This window comes from Phoxinus phoxinus (genome assembly GCF_949152265.1).
Source record: "Phoxinus phoxinus genome assembly, chromosome: 6".
Classification (NCBI taxonomy): domain Eukaryota; kingdom Metazoa; phylum Chordata; class Actinopteri; order Cypriniformes; family Leuciscidae; genus Phoxinus; species Phoxinus phoxinus.
In genome coordinates this window covers 18,311,727-18,329,896 of record NC_136881.1, presented here as the reverse complement: position 1 = coordinate 18,329,896, position 18,170 = coordinate 18,311,727, and the positions used below count along the sequence as shown (strand labels likewise).

At 36.1% G+C, this 18,170-nt stretch overlaps 2 protein-coding genes across 2 annotated transcripts in view; both read left to right on the top strand.

The window, feature by feature from the left end:
- sh3gl2a (SH3 domain containing GRB2 like 2a, endophilin A1) overlaps positions 1 to 4,360 on the top strand; it is a 30,277-nt gene extending 25,917 nt beyond the window's left edge. Inside the window, exons 7-9 of the mRNA XM_079615460.1 lie at positions 675 to 778; positions 1,473 to 1,591; positions 1,680 to 4,360. Of these exons, the coding sequence (XP_079471586.1) occupies positions 675 to 778; positions 1,473 to 1,591; positions 1,680 to 1,876 (420 nt within the window). The 3' untranslated portion in view covers positions 1,877 to 4,360. The remainder of the gene's footprint in view (positions 1 to 674; positions 779 to 1,472; positions 1,592 to 1,679) is intronic.
- Positions 4,361 to 16,171: 11,811 nt separating this feature from the next.
- On the top strand, positions 16,172 to 18,133 carry foxe1 (forkhead box E1). Its single transcript, XM_079615459.1, has one exon. It carries the CDS (start codon positions 16,708 to 16,710, stop codon positions 17,764 to 17,766), a length of 1,059 nt encoding a protein of 352 aa, XP_079471585.1. The 5' UTR covers positions 16,172 to 16,707; the 3' UTR covers positions 17,767 to 18,133.
- Positions 18,134 to 18,170: the final 37 nt, after the last annotated feature.

The window sequence follows — 18,170 nt, the reverse complement described above, 5'->3', positions numbered from 1 at the left end:
ACTTGTTTTCATCTATCAGTGCATTTTACACAATGGCTATGTTTACATGGTTAATAGTCTGATTATTACCAATAATCAAAGTAAGAATTAAGATGTTAACATGACATGCGTAAAACCTTTTCAATCCCGTTTACATGATACATGTCATATTTAGATTATTTGCTAAGAGTTGTGATGTTTTTGCTTTAAAATAGGCAGCCTTCAAGCCCTCCCAGCGTTCACGGACCTGTTCACCAGTTCTAGGGTACATGGTCTCCCTCATTTTGCAGAAGCCACACTTCTGGGGAGTTTATTCCTATAGCTTTACACAACATGGACATCATGTGTTTTATTGATTTTGATGGTCAGAATTGGCACATTTCTGAGCATCAATGTGCATGATGCCAAGAAGTGTGGCTTCTTCTGTTCCAGCATGTTTTCGAACCCATGCATGAGCGCATAGTCCGATTAAAGCCGCAGCACTCCACATATTTTACTGTGATTTATGGTTACTCCAAATATGAACGTAATCATAATCACGGTATTGTTTACATGAGCTCGCAGTACTTCACTGTACTGCATTTATAAGGGTGCATGTAAATATAGCCATTGTTTACTAGTCTTGACCTGCCATATGCAATCTTTGAGGAATTTCACGTGTAATAGTTGTTGATGTTCTAACTTTGTTTCTGCAGATTGAACAAGTGAGTCAGCTTTCTGCTTTGGTCCAAGCTCAGGTGAACTACCACAGACAGGCCGCAGAGATCCTTCAGCAGCTGTCCACCAAGATAGAGGACAGGTTTGTGTTGTAGAACAAACCACACAGTACAAAACTCCTCGGAAATCTAGTCTAAACATTTAAATGGAACCTCTCTTCCCACAAAAAAACTATGCGATTACAGGCATCTATTCTTAAAGGGATAGTTCACCCAAAAATGAAAATTACATTTAGGTTAAATTTAGGCTTTTATTCATATAGTGAATCATCAGTGGAACCATTAACACAGGAATTACTTTTAAAGTGCAAGCGATGAAAAAAAAAAAAACTGTAAATACACAACATAACAACCGTGATCTGTCATGTTAAATTGTATTTTCTATAATGACTGATCGCACATAGGCATTTCAGTATTTGAAGTTAAAAGTAGTTTTGACACGTTTAGATACTCCATCTGTATTTGAACACAAAATATCCTGTGTGAATGACTCCACCTGTTCATGATAAGTGTGCTTTGGTAAAGCACGTTATGATGTCTGTCGTAACAACTGGGGATGGTAAGTCTGTAAAATACGCAAAACCATGCTTTGCATTTAGGCTTGCTCGGAGGAAAATGTATTGTGTAAAAATTAAGTATGCGTTATGGTTAATAGATGTTAATTTTGTGGTAATCCGTTTATTTTTCATTTTATCACATTGTCTTGTCACAAATGATACAAATTATCAGGCCTAGTTTATTATACAGACGTATTTACGGATTTATTTATTTTGGCAGAATAAGAGAGGCTTCTTGTAAGCCAAGAAGAGAGTATGTCCCCAAACCTCGCACCTCCGTGGATTTAAGTGAGAACCACAATGGGAATATTGGACTCAGTGGCCCTTCTAGGTCACCAGGTAAGCCACTAAAATAATTCAATCTATGATATGCAGGATTTCATTTTCTGTGCTGTAAAGATTTTATTTTGTTTTTTACCCGTTTCAGCTCCAATGGACCACCCCTGCTGTCGGGCACTTTATGATTTTGACGCTGAAAATGAGGGTGAGCTAGGCTTCAAGGAAGGCGACATCATCACCTTAACCAGCAAGATTGACGACAACTGGTATGAAGGAAAGGTCAATGAGCACTCTGGCTTCTTCCCTGTCAACTACGTAGATATCCTGGTAGCTTTGCCCCACTAAGTCTTATGCATGTTCCCTAATCATGACCTGACCAATCAAACCACTTCTGCAAGAGGAGAAAATAACCAAAACAAACAGCACAAAAAGCTTGGTTATGGTATTTGCGCATAGGAAATAAGCAATGAAAACTTCGAGTGCCCTTTCGTAAATATTATTCCCTGACTTGGAATGCCACCACTTTATTGTAATATTGATTTATTTTATCTTTCTTGAGGTTGATCAGACCTCTGCATTGCCTGCTGCTATGCCTCCTGTATGTTCGGACGTTATGTTTTTTTTTTGCCTGTTTCCATTTGCAACAAAACATTTATCCACACCCTTTTAAAAAATAAAATATTTCCAATAAAAGAAGACAACACATTATTTTGGTATTAAGTTATTAGCATAAAGTATTAATGAAACGTTATTTGAAGGATAATGGTTGAATTGAAGTATTAAACATTTACATATTTATTTTCTTCGAAATTGCAATAATTGTAAAACAAACTGTAACATCTGTATACTGTAACATCTTTCCTATTCATAGCGTGAAATGTTCCACTGTTTGTTTAATGTCCTAAAACAAATTTTAGCCTTTAAGTGGTGGTAGATTTGACTATTTAAATAGATTCATATTTAGCAACAAAGAAAAAAAAAAGACAAAGATTGTTAAGAGAATAATTTATTTGTTGTGTTACAGTGTGTCATTCATCGGTCATTTAACAATCTGTATGGTCCATGAATCCTGTGGGCCTTTTCAAACTTTCCATATCACATTCCATAGATGTTAAACTGGTCACTAAAAGGCAACATAAAATTGTTTTATGAAGTAATGTGTGCGTGTGTACATATATATATGACTATAAATATGCCTGAGTGTATGTTATCAGAACCCATGAAACTGTGCATTTCATCTTTTCTTTCATATCTTTTTTGATGGTGAAGTGTGCGGTTTTTTTCTGTGCAAGTAATGGCAATGAATTGTAAAGAAATGACAGGTACTCCCCATATGACACTGATCAGAAAACCGCACAGTCCTGGCCTGAATTTAAAAGTGCAACAGTGTTTGCACTGTTTGGGGGAATTGATCAACAAATGGTTGTTGCACCTTGTCATATTAAACTGGAATAAGAGAAAGTATTTTAACATCGCAAAAAAAGGCTGATTTTGGCTGGAAAAAAAAAGGCTGAAGATGGCTGATATAAAGCAATTTCTGATTGTAAATGATGTATAATTTGGTCAAAAGTTTCCACAAACAGAAGTATGTTCTAAAAAAAATGTGGTGTTTATTATTTTATTATTAAATGTGGTATTATTATTAAATCTAAGATCCCCTTTATATATATATATATATATATATATAAAAAAACAAGCGTAGTTTGTATTGTCAGGAAATACCAATATTTTTCAATTGTGTTGTTATCCTCAATGAGGTATGTACAGTCATTATTGTGTTTTATTTCCTTTTTGTGTATAGTCATGTAACTATAGTACCATGTGTTACTTTTGAATCAGTGTTGAAGCATTTACCATTAGATATAAAATAGACACTGGATATTTATTGAAGTGCTGGTGGAGTGTTTAGTCGTAAAGCACTACATATCAACTCCTTTTTTAGCATGAATTTTCATGACTCATCTGAATGAATAGGCTTGTATTGAGCACACACAAAAAAAAACTGTGCAACTACAATAAATACAACAGATTAAGGGTGCACTTGGAGTGTGTGTATTTTGTTTGAAAACCAGTACTGCCACAATAGACTGAGTATTTTTTGTATCTGTCCAAATGAATGATTTTTCACAATACACTTTTCTTTATGTGCCAACTGAGGTCAAAATGACATATTTCAATTTATTATTTGACACCATCTACATTAAATTGTATCTTTTTGGTAAAATGTACCATGTGGAAACTGGAACGCATGTTGGAAAAATCTGTTAAAATGAACTACCGGTAGTAATTTCTTACTGAGGATGATTTACAAAAGGAATGCTACTGATAACACTTTAGTATTTTAAGAAAAATCCCAAATTGTGGTGATTTTCATATTTTTATTTTTGATGAGTTTCCATTTTTGGCACCCATTCACTGGGATCTTAAGATATTAATAGCTCTGACAAAAAGCATTCAACTGCTTCTCTCCCGCCAATATTTTCCACCTCCATGTGTCCCGCCCAGATACTGGCACGCCAGGGATGTGTCACTTCATCTCACAACTGTACTTACAGTCAGTGAGGCATATCACATCCACCCTATACTCCACCCCACCCCTCCATGAACACAAACCATCCAGCAAGCTTCACTCTTGCACAGCCACAATGTAAACATTTATCCTGTTCCCAGACTCACTGCGTGTCGGCAAACACACCAAAGACTAACAGAGTGTGTTGTGCATACTGTGAATGAAAGTACATATTTATACATTTACTTGTATTTCATGTCTGAAATTGTGTATAAGGTTGTTGTTTTTCACAAAATAAACCCCATCAGGATGATCAGGACCCCACCATGAAACAAAGGATCACCCTGAATATGAAATATTGATTTTCTAAGACATAGGGTCATATATTATATACATAAGGTTTTATTCAATGTTGCCTGGGACAATGGCTATTAGTCTGTGTGTCAAATACATAAATATGCCATGTATATATATATATATTTTTTTTTTATATTTCTATATACAATATATCATATACATTATTTAAATTAAAAGATATCCATTTCAATTAGTTAGCAAACTAATCTGTCCTGCCAAAAGTTATTTAGGTAACGCTTTACAATAATGTTCATTAGTTAACATTAGTTAACTACATTAGTGAGCATGACCTGCACTTATGCAGGATTTATTAATATTTGTTAATTTCAACATTTACTAATACTTTATTAAAATATTGTTAACATGTATTAATGCACTGTGAACTAACATTAACAAACAATGAACTGCTTCATTTTTATTAACTAACATTAACAAAGATAAACAAATACAGTAACAAATGTATTGCTGATGGTTAGTTCATGTTAGTTAATACATTATGTTAACTAATGAACCTTATTGTAAAGTGTTTCTAATAGCTCATTATTAACATTATATAATGTGTTCCATTTGTTACAGAATTGATTAATCTTTGTTCATCTTTCACATCTTTTTCAGCAACACTTGATCCATTAATAGGCTACTAACACTTTCTTTTCTATTCTATATCTATTAAAACAAAAAATTATGTGTACTGCATTAGACTAAACTGGGTCACAACACTTAGCTAATGTTAACAAATAGAACCTTATTGTTAAGTGTTTCCAATATTTTACACTTGTCTCCAATGTTACGTTTGTGCAAAACTGCTTTGGCAAAGCATCTGTCAATTGAACTAAAATTGAAATTACGACATGACTTGTGCTTACACTCTAAAAAATGCTGGGTTGTTTCAACCCAATTTTGGGTAAAATATGGACAAACCCAGCCATTGGGTTAAATTTTTACATTACATTTTTAACCCAACGTTTGGGTTTGTCCATATTTTACCCAAGATTGGATTGAAACAACCCAGCATTTTTTAGAGTAGCAAAAGGCTGTAATCACTAAAATTGTAATCACAAAAAATTTCACCTGATTTTAAAGAGTATATTATCTAGTAATGACAATGTAGTAGTCATGATCTAAAATTTCTCCTTAACATGGCCAAAGACATCCAATCAGTGTTGTGACTTCAAAATATGTCATCACATTGCGTCGCTAATCATTGCCTAAATGTCAGAAATATTTGATGCAAGCATGAGTCACTCTTCACAGGGTACTGGCAGAGGAGAGTGTGTTTGCCTGTGTTCTTACATGTTCAACTTGCTGGTGTTCTCACATACTTTCTCTTTTGAACGGCAGGTTGAGCTCTCATCGCCAAGCATGGGCTGTTAATTCCTTGTCTTTCAGCTCCCCTCAAAAGAGCTTGTGATTGGAGATGACAAATGAGGCGGTAAGACAGGTCAGACTGCAACAAGCTCAGGTGTGCTAACATGACTGTTAGAGCCGCAGTGCACCGATGCGCCTATTCAATAGTAGTTTAGACTAAAGTTTGTTGGAAACAATCGTACTAAATAAATATTTTAATAACGATGACTTAATCACCTTTTTTATTTTATTGCCTGATAATTATTATTTGTTTTATTAACAGAAGTAGCCTATTTCTGTGGTAGTAAAATTGGCCTAAACTAAAACAAAAAGACAGAATGTAAATATGTCCTCTAGTTACTCAAAGAATAAATAATCTAAAGAGTTTGATCAGAAAACCCCACAGAGTGCCAGGTAAGAGTTAAATTGGAAGACAAAAAGCATGCGATAAGGGTGAAGGCCAGAAGTGGCAGCAGGAATGTGTGTGGGTGTAAGACAGAGAAACCTCGCTGAATATTGTGTCTGGTAAAGTGTACCTGTCTGCTCCAATGCTCTCAAAGTGGGCCTGGAGCCTATTTTACGAACTAATGTCCAATCCTGTGTCTCAATTTTTGCAGGAATTTAGATAAGGGTCTGATCAAAACAGGGGAGAGAATTCGTCCCCAATATTCCACTACAAGAATGTATAAATATAATTATATTTATTTTTTGAAGGTATAAATTAACAAATATTCATAAATATTTGAATATGTATTTTTTACTTAAAATATAATTTAAAAAAGTGCAACACATTATATAGAAAAATGTATCTCTTCTGATTATTCTTTTCACTCCTCTGTCAGACATCTTGCGAGGAGCACCTGGTCGAGGCAAATTCATGTTGAAATGATTGTCTTTCCACTTCCGTATTATGGCCCCAACAGTGCTCACTGGAACATTCAGAAGCTTAGAAATACACATATAACCAATGCCATCATTATGTTTTGCATTATCTCTTTGCTTTTACCCATCATGAGATGTGTCTTGTGTGACACCTTGGCAATGAGACCTTTTTGTAGGCCATCAGTTGGGACTGAACCAGCTGATATTTGCACTGACAGGGGGCTGGATTGCTTTTTAATTACTGATAGTTTTCAGCTGTTATCTTGGCTTCCCATGCCTTTTTGCACCTCCCTTTCTTCATGTTCAATTCGATTCAATTCAAATTTATTTGTAGCGCTTTTCACAATACATATTGTTTCAAAGCAGCTTTACAGAAAATGCATTTCAGAAATTTACATAGAAAAATAGAGTTAGTTAATCATGTATTAATTTAGGGCATAACATATCGCCGGCGTTGGGTCGTCTCTTCACAGGCGTTGGGGCATCTGAAGTCTCCATGAGAGGCTGGATACATAACTGGAGCTGGCGTCCCGAGATAACAACAAAAAAGGCAGATGGGAAATAATTAGCGTAGCTGCTGTTCATAATATGAATGCATTTGATCTGATTTAACTGTAGTATAAAAGGTATGAGATGCATTATGTGAATGCTTGGCTAAAGAGATGCGTCTTTAATCTAGTTTTAAACTGGGAGAGCGAGTCTGAACCTCGGACAATATCATGAAGGCTATTCCAAAGTTTAGGAGCTAGATGCGAAAACGCCCTCCCTCCTTTAGTGGACTTAGATATCCAGAAGCCTCGAATTTAGCGATCTTAAAGAGCGCGATGGATTGTAGGGCGATAGAAGATCCCTTAAATACACAGGAGCTAAACCATTTAGGGCTTTATAGGTCAGTAATACTTTGTAATTGATACGGAACTTAATAGGTAACCACTGTAGAGATGATAAAATTGGTGTTATATGGTCATATTTTCTTGACCTATAGTAAAAACTCTAGCAGCTGCATTTTTGACTAACTGTAGCTTGTTTACTGAGGATGCAGGACAACCAGCTAATAGAGCATTACAGTAATCTAGTCTCGAGGTCATGGTTGCATGAACTAACTTTTCTGCATCAGAAACAGTGTTCATGCATTCATGTCTGCATCAAGTCTGCATCATGTGTTCAATACTTTTTCTCTGTGTCATCATTTCACATTATTACACATAACTTAATTTCCGAACTTATTTGTTTTGGTTTCTTTGTATGTATGGATTACTTGGGTTGTTTCTGGTGAAAATTTCATGTCAATAGCACCTTTGGAAATATATTTACTGCGAAAAATGGTAATGTATTCAATACTTATTTCACCCGCTGTATATATATATATATTGTTTGTTTTTTTACTGTTTTCCATTTTATTTGATCTAATGTAATTAATTCCTGTTTTCAGTATCATTACTCCAGTCTCAGTGTGGCGAGATCCTTCAGAAATCATTGTATTATGCTGATTTGGTGCTGAAGTAACAAACAACATAATCATGATACTTTTTTCAGGATTCTTTAATTAATAGAAAGATAAAACAGCACTTGTTTGAAATAGTAAAAACTTTTACATTGTTACAAAATATTTCTGTCATTCTTGTTCAATTTAATAGATGCTGAATAAAAGTATTAATTTCTTAAAAAAAAAAAAAAAATTCTTACTGATTAATCTTACTTACCCATGGCAACTTTTAAATGCAATATATACCAAAAATAATTTATCCTTTATTGCTTTAATGCTCTTGAAAATATTCTCCAAATATTCCAGGCACTAAACCACTTTAACTTAATTTCACATGTAATGCATACACAACACACATAATGTGATCGACATAAATACAGTGGGGAGATGACTGACAGGTGGACACATATTTGGGTGCAGCTTCAGAAAAAACAAAGCAGCCGTTCACCCTCAGTGTCAGCTAAAGACGCAGGCACACACCATGCAAAACAGCTCAGTGAAGGCACCATTTGTTGTGCAAATATACTAGTATATGCAAATGAAGCCATATACACATTATACTTTGACATGCCATGGGCCAGCCACAAATAAGCATAAGAACAAAAAAATAAATAATTATTGACCAATTTACTGCTTTATTTACAGGTAAAAGCATGAACAATGGTATTTGTTTTTTGTTGTGTTTGTTTGCAATCAAATAACGTTTCGATCACACTGCAACGTGATAAGTGTTTACTTTATTATTTCTGTAAACCGAAGAGGGAATGGGAATGACATGTCATGGCTTGGTAATGCTAATGGATATATTGCCTTTTTATGATGATTTTAAACTAAAATAATCAAAAAGCAACCATTTTTTAAAGGACATAGAACATAAAGGAGCAGTCTGGTCAAAATTGGTGAATAACTCATAAGTGTTTGCAATATAAAATTGTGTTCAAAGAAAGTCCCGTAGACAGATCATGCGATTCTAAACCCAGAATGCACCTGCTGTAGTGTGACCCAAGGCGATGGGAGTTGTTTATTGATAGAGATTAGTCTGATTGTCAAAGTGCTTCCCTATCCAGGGTGAGCCTGTCTCTCTAGGACAATAACACACCTTTTCACCCAACCACTGAACCAAAAGTCGACCAAAGTTGTGAATCGTAGTCGGGTCTGAACCACAGAGAAAAGGCATTTTTGTTCTTTTATTGTTTGCTGCTGTGAGTATTTCCTAGAACTGGTTTCTGGAGATCAAGGTTTTAGTTTTTAAAAAATGAACGGCAAGCATTCGAGAATGGTTAATCAGCGTTTAAAGAGCAGGAAATTAGTGTAATATCAGACTACTGCCAGTAATAATAGGGAAAATCCATCCCACAAAGCAAAGAAAATCAAGTGTGTGAGAGCTTGAATACTTGTGCACAAGATGTGGCTTGCGTTGGCTCTTTGCTTTAAGAACAGGTAATCCAGTATTGTCAGTGATTGAGGAGATACAAATCCTGCAGTAACAGACATGCAGGTGGCATTGGAAAAGAACTGCATACCATGCAATTTTTTTCTTTCTTTGTCTTTGTCAGGTATCCCCGAATGCCAACCATCTCCCTCTCTCTTTCACTTTGAAAGAATTGATGATAGATATATTAGATAGATAGATAGATAGATGGATGGATGGATGGATGGATGGATGGATAGATAGATAGATAGATAGATAGATAGATAGATAGATAGATAGATAGATAGATAGATAGATAGATAGATAGATAGATAGATAGATAGATAGATAGATAGATAGATAGATAGATAGATAGATAGATAGATAGATAGATAGATAGATAGATAGATAATCCATTCCTCTTCAGCGGTAATATCGGGATTCTTCTGCTGACATGTTCTCTTCCTTAATTTTTTATTTGTTAAGCTCAAGATGTTTTAATAAGATTTCAAAACCATGTTTGTTATATTAAAAGGTTCAACATGTTAAACAGCCAAAATCCTGCCAACACTTAACTAAATCTGCTGGAGTTGAAAGATTAGACATTGAATGACATTCATGAGAGACGTAGAGCTTTGGGTGTTCAGAACACTTGACATCATGCATGAACTCATAAAGCATAGGGATATACACACATACACATATCTGGATTACATTCTAAAAAAATCAGTCCTATGGTTTCCAACGGTTGAACGGAGTCAATTTCAATCACCACTCTGTCATTTGAAACAATATCCATGAATGGCAAATAAACAAAAGAAATAGATCTCAAGGTTGACGACTGGAACTTTTCATCTTCGCGTCCCAGCGAGGTGTGGTCGCATCTGTCCTCCTAGACAACCAGTTTCGCTAATGAGAGAGAACATTCCATGGAGAACATTGAACCTTCACACTCACAATACAACTGGATTGAGCAACCCATTCAGAAGCAGGCAGGGGGAAAGAGAATGAGCGTTTGAGCCAACAGAAGTCTAGATGTGTCTGAGAGCATATAGTGAGATGTTGGCCACCAAAGTACTTTTCCAACATTTCTGCAGACACTTGGAGCCAACTCAAAGCCATGAAAGTGATGCACATTGTTGCACACTGAAGAGAGGTTTGCAGAGGTTTGTTCTTGATGCTTTCAGGCTGTTTAATTACTATCTCTTTACATTTAGAGCAAATATAGCGAGTAGGTACTTTAGGCCAAGTCACCTTTATTTATATAGCGCTTTATTCAATACAAGCTTCAAAGCGGCTTTACAATGACAAACAGGAAAATAACGATTCAACGATGCAGATAGAATTATATTTTGCTGTAAAGCAGCTCTAAATAGACAATCAGTACACAATAAAGTATATCATATACAATATACCGGTAGTAATTATTCAGTTGAAATTTGTTCAGTGTTGGGGAAAAAAAAAAACTTCATCGGAAGACAATATTTCAAGAGATGACTTGGGCTACGTTCACACTGCGAGCCTTAGCGCTCAATTCCGATTTAAATCTGATATATTTTGTATAGCTGTTCACATTGTTGTTTTAAATGTGGCCTACATCAGATTCCTGTGTGAACAGATCTTGATCCTGTACTGACCTGCATACACAAAAGTACAATAAAAAGACGTCACTATGCACAATGTCATATGCATTTAAATATGGAGGACGTTAAAGTAAGCGAAAATCTGTCAAATCTGAGCAGCATTTAGCAAATTAGCGCAGCATTGTGAGATATCTTGAGAGAGATGTATTCCAACATGACTGTTCAGACTGTGGTCTGATCTGTATCGGATTTAGGATCACATATGGAAGGGGCGCAAATCGGAATTGAAAATATCAGATTTCATGTGGTTTGTGCGGTTCACACTGTCATGAGAAAAACAGATCTGAGTCATGAGCAAAAATATATATATCGGATTTAGGCTATATTTATCTTCAGTCTGAACATAGTTTTAGAGCAGTCATAAGTCCCAAAAACAGAATATATAGGGCCTATGTGTGCTGAATAACAACTCCACTGAAAAGTTTGTAATGGAAATGCACAGTAAAATGCTTCCTTCTTCGGGGTGACTTTAATGAAAAACTTTCAACTGAAAATCTTTTCAGACTGGTTGTTCAATTTATATATTTTTTTACTGAATAATTCTAATGCGAATGTACAGTACACAGAGCAGTGCTGATTGGCCGTCACAATACAGACAGGTGGCTGCCTTGTGGAGAGTCATAAAGAGTGAACGTTAGCAGAGAGAGCCAGCATTCTGCTTCAGTTATGTAAACTGGCCAGGCCTGAGAACCAGTCAACCGGCACTAGGAGTTTGCATTGCCACTGACAAGGCTCGGGCTAAATGCAAACAGTATACATGTTGATGTACACAAATACACACTTACAACCATGACTACACTTATGCATAACACACGATGGGTAAATAAATAGACAAACAAACAAATAAATATCTGCAGCCTAGTAATAATGTGATGTACACTATCCGTGTTAATAAATGTCTGTTCATATTAAAATGGAATAGGAATAAACTACATTTTAAAATATATTAAAATAGAAAACAGTTCTTTTAAACTGTTTTACTGTATTTTTTAAACAAATAAATGCTGCCTTTGTGGAAAAAAAATTGACTTCATTTAAAAACATAAAAAAATAGTAATGATTCCAAAAATGGAATTCCCACCATTTTTCCCATTAGTTGGAATTATTTGAACTTTTGACCAGTAGTGTATAGAATACATTTGATGTTTTATTTATGTGATTAATTGTATATTTATTCCATATGAAATATTATTTCAGAGTAGCCTATAGCTCTGAATATAGAGTAGCCTAGATTATATTTACAAGGGCAGTTTCTGCATATAAAGCTTGGCTCTAGTTCTGAAGCACAACATCTGAATGAGACTATTCTGCTACACTTCTAAAACCAACCTGATTAAATTCATATGTTAAAGCCATGTTAAACCCATTGAGCCTAACGGTCATTATTACTTCAAGATCAAGTAACAACAAAATGTGCAAGATCTCCAGAATCTGCTGAATTTACCAGCTTGTAAAGTGCTGAACACGCACTGAGATACACACGGACCGTGGCAGGAGCAAATGAGTGGCCATGTTATACACTGAACGCCTGAGCAATTAGTCATGTCTATTATTCTAAACACAGCAAGCATGAGGAGCACTAAGAGAAAATCAACACAAATACTGTCAGCAGCATCAGGGTTATAGCCTTCAGCTATGCTAACATATAATAACACGCTATTTGTCTGTCCTCTCCACTATAGGTTCTTTTCCTAATCAAATTACAGGTAGGATATTTGTAAAATAACAATGATATTACTGGAAAAAAAGTAATGACGTGGATATAAATCATAGGTCAATACCACATGTTTGTTTTAGTTTTTTTAGATGAAATAATAATTATGAGATTGTGATCTAATTTATAACACAGATGAACAATAAGGAACAGAGTTTATAAAGTATTTTACACTTGACACAAACAGTGACTTTACGTACAGAAGTTTATGGGGTTCAATTTTTCACCTGAAGAGTGAGGGGGGTGTCAGAGGCTTTTGCATGGCTTATAATGACAAAGCTCTGATTTACATAATTCATCAATGGATCGCCTCTTGAACCATTTGAAAAAACAAAGTTCTGTTCGCATTGATACTTGTGCAGAACAATTTTCTAGTAAAATATTTCTGACAATGTTTTAAATCATTTACAAAAAATGCTATCAACATGCTTTTAGGAGACACTTTGAAAAAATATATTAGTTAAGTTTTACTCCATCTTGCTTGTCGGTTTGGACAGATTACACAACTCCATTGGTTATTTGCAGGCAGCAGAGATCAACATAGTATATGCCAACATGTCAAGCATATCATAGGTAAAGGTTAGTAGTCTGTGTAAAAGAAATGGTAACACCTTAGTTTAGAGTCCAATTCTATTAAAGTAACTTATTAGCATGTATTTTACTAGGTTTATTATAAAGCACATATTAATGCCTTATTCTGCATGACTTTATTCTACATCCCTTAATCCTACCCAATACTTAAACTACAACTATCTTACTAACTATAAGCAGTAATTATGAGTTTACTGAGGCAAAAGTCTTAGCTAATAGTTAGTTAATGAGAATTGGACCCTAATCTAAAGTGTGACCACAGAGATGTAAACAAAACAAAGTTTATATTATTATCATCATTATTAGGCCAGGCAATTTCAGAAGAGATCCACAGAACAATCAGCTCCAAACAATACACATATTACATACTCTACAAGTAAAACAAAAAATAAAATGTTTTGAATTAGAAGTTGATTGTTTGCTTTGTCATTAAATCTTTTCAACTCACAAAACTCCAGGGAAAGCGCTTGTGATTTCTACAGAATTAAAATTCCTGTCATTCTGGCACAACTGCCACATATCAAATAGGGCTACTATGAATGTGATACTAATGTACTTCTTACTGCATGCCTCATGTTTTTTTGTTTGTGTGTTTTTTAGCAAAATGTGAAATGCTGATATTGCTTTTTTTTTCTGTAAAGAATATTTGGTAACACTTTATTGCGATAGTCCACTTTAGACATTCTACTAACTATAAGTAACTTTTCAACTACATGTCAACTAACTCTCATTAGAGTATTAGTAGACTGACAGTGGACTGGTAGGTTAGGGTTAGGTGTTAGGGTTCGGGTTAGGAGAATAAATTGACTTGTAGTTGCCAAGTTACTTATAGTCAGTAGAATGTCTGTTGGGGGACCAACAAAATAAAGTGTTAGCAAATTAAGCAGACAGTACTAATAATCTAATGACAGTTAGTTGACATGTAGTTGCAAAGTTAAGTATAGTTAGTAGAATGTCTAAAGTGGACTATCGAAAAAAGTGTTACCGGATATTTTTGGTGGTGAGATACAATAATGAGACCAGAGAGATTCACTGCTGGCATCATTCCGGTTATTCTGGTTCATTCTACACACTTGAAGTTGCAGGTCAAGTTAAGAGTTTTGCATTATCAGATGCAGTATTCCACGCAGCAATGTCACACATATTGGCAATGTAGTTATGTAGGTAAAAGTAGAGAAAATGCTCTTTCAAATATAGAATTAAAATTTTATGCAGAATCCTTATTGTAAAGTGTATAATTTTTTTATATTCATTTTAACAAAGTGCATCATTCAGCTATGTGGCAAATTTACTCATGCATTACCATTTAGATTGCATGACCCAAATTTCAAGGAAAGGTCTTAAATATTGAAATATTAAAAATAATTAACTGTCAACATGTAATTATGAAATAGTCTTTACGATTATTAATTGTATAGGCAGAGCTGTTGTATTTAATCAATTCAATACTGTAATAAGTAGAATTAAGAGTGTTTGGTAGACTAATTGTTGGAGTTTATTTTTTTTATAAACTCTGATGACGTCAATGACAACATGAACAAAATATGAGGTATTAAGGTAAACTCTTTCTCTTAAATGCAAAATCCTTTATGTGATAGAGTGCAACATTTTATGACTCATCCCTATAGCATTTTCTGCCAACTGCACAAAGGTGGGCAGCCCTTAGGAATTATTCTGTATAAATCCGCCGAGCACAAGAGATTACGCTCAGATGACAGGTGAGGAATCTCTTTGTAAGCTCAAGTAATGTTTAACCTTTACAGACAGGCTCGTTGTCTTGGCGTCTGTCCGAGGAACAACCCATAACCTCTCAAACTCTCCAGGTTCAAGACCCTTCATTTGGCCTCAAGTGCAGATTCTCACATAAGAGGTTTCGCCTGAGTATTTGCTAGTACTAGCTTGAAGCAAACCACTGAATATAATGAATGATGCTCACCTGATCAGGTCAGAGAGGTTGTTTAAGGACAACATTTTATAATTCACCTAAATCAAGAAGTGCAAGAAATCTCAATGAGAATCAGTGTTTAAACAAGGCTATATTCCACTTAAAAACCACAAAAATCTGGTTAACAATACCAGCAATTGCATTTTTTATTCTCTTTATAAAACATCTCCCAAACATGGAAACAGGATACCAGGCCTAGGTATCAGCCTGTCTATACCCACACACCAAAATGTGACCCAGATTTGCATGCTGTTAAAACAGAGGGAGGCACACACTATGGCTTACAATAACATATTTACATCTTCTCACACAGATGAAACCGCCTGACACGGCACTGAAGAAAAATATATATTCTGCGGAGGACATGGAGTTTGTGTAACCACTAAACAGGGCTATTAGAGCTCAATAATGCCCCACTTTAGCCTAAATGAATCCCAATCTGTTTTGCTTGCTACAAAAATAAACTGACTTGTTTTCCATTAGTTGCCGGGAGAGCTAGAAAATTAGGACCTCGAAAGACAATGAGCTGCATGTAGGGGAAAAGTACAATGATAGGAACCACTAATCTACAGCATAAACAAAAACAGGATGAGTACTCAAATAGTTGATACCTTTAAATCTTTCTGGTTTATTTACGGTCATTTTTTTTTTTTTTTGTCTGGGGAATAAGTGCTTTGGTGGATTTTCTGAGATTGAAGAATTTTTTGCAGAAAATACTCAGTCAATTGATTTACTTTTCTTTCTTTTTTGTCGGCTACAGTGTACAGTGTACTTGTTTCCACAAAAGTAGAAGTAAATAAATGTTACCGATTTGGACAGCACTTAAAGATATACAAATCTGCAGAGGCATGTGCTTTTAGCCACGTGACAGATAACCTGCTTGAGGAGGTGTGGCTATTAACTCTTCAGGTTGTGTGTTCCTTCGGTAGCACAGCCAGTTATTGACTGCTCACTTCTCTCTTCAACATTATGAAGACCACCATCAAATAAGGCTGTTTATGTGAGTGCTTCCATTTTTCTAAAACTTGGTCTTGCAAGAATTGCTCAGATTTAAGGGCATCTCTGCACTTACATGGACACACCTGTCGTCACAGATGAAGTGCAAAGGAACTGATATTTCTGGTTGGGGATTTTAAGGTCTGAATTATGACTGGTATTTTTTCACCAGAATATATCCAGCAAGCAAAAAACATTTGTTACTCCTGACAAAGAACCAAGCGATCCAAAACTGTGACAGACTAAACGTGATTTCCAAGCTGTGCTACCGTTGGGAGTCATTTTACCTAGAGTCATGCCTGTGGTTAAAGTGGAGAGTGACTCTCCCTCTGAAACCACTCTTCCAGTGAATGACAGTCAGAGAGCAGATCCGCAAAGAGGGCGCCGGAGGAAGAGGCCCCTTCAGCGAGGCAAACCACCATACAGTTACATCGCCCTGATCTCCATGGCCATCGCCAACTCGCCAGACCGCAAACTCACTCTGGGAGGGATCTACAAGTTCATCACAGAGAGGTTTCCTTTCTACCGAGACAACTCCAAGAAATGGCAGAATTCCATCCGCCATAACTTGACACTCAATGACTGTTTTATCAAGATCCCTCGAGAGCCTGGTAGACCCGGAAAAGGCAACTATTGGGCGCTGGACCCCAATGCTGAAGACATGTTTGAGAGCGGAAGCTTTCTAAGACGCCGAAAGCGCTTTAAACGCAGCGACTTCACTACGTATTCATCGTACGTGCACGAGTCTCCCGTCTTCTCGCCAGTCCAAATTGCACGCTCAGCCTACGCCAACTCGGTCTACTCTAACATGAGCCCACCATACGCACAACAGCTGCCGTCCGCCTACTACCAGGCCTCCACTCCGAGCTTTGGCGGAAGTCAGTCGAGGGTCTTCAGAATCAACTCTCTCATTGGGTCGCCAAGCAGGATGGGCCAAACCGCAGAAATGATTCCTCAGCAGTCTTGCCGCAGTTTCAGTCCTGAGAGTGGATCCTGCAGTTTGGGTGGACCAGGCTTCCAACATCAGTCCTGCAGCGGGGAGACGGTGCTATCCTGCTGTTCTAGCTCCTCAAACAACATGGCATTTGCCTACTCGGGCCCGGGACATGGACAAACTCAGGTATCATATACACAAGGCAGCACCCAGGCATATGGGCCAACAGGGAGGGTGGCCATCTCCAGTTTGTCTCCCATTGCTGGTGATGCTGTCGGGGACCCGTATGGAAGAACCTCCCCCGCACAGCTGGGCTCTTTTGTTCAATACAATAACTCTGGTCCAGTAGGAAACTCGGGAGCCTACATCAGGCATCCAGCTTACTCAGGTAATATGGACAGATTTGTGTCTGCCAACTGACAAAGATCAAGGATCTTTTCCCATAGCGAGAACAGCTGACACAAAGGAACATTTGGAAAGACGATTTTAGTGACTTATGAAAAACATTGTGAAAAACAACTGTGATATTTAAAATGTTGTTGTTTTATTGTGATTCCCTCAATATAGTAAATTGAAATGTTAATGATCTCAATTTACATATGTACAGACCTTTCCTATTTCAACAAGCTGGAAATTTTTTTTACAAATTACAATTGTTTTTAATCATGGTCTTCTAAGCAAGGTGTTTTTTTTAATTATTTGAGTGAAATGTGTTCATATGCTTTGTACATGCTTTTCTTATCATTTCCATCTGTGGTAAAAGTATAAAGCTTCCATTTACTTTTTACTGAATTAAGTTACTACATTTACTTAAGTCAGTGATA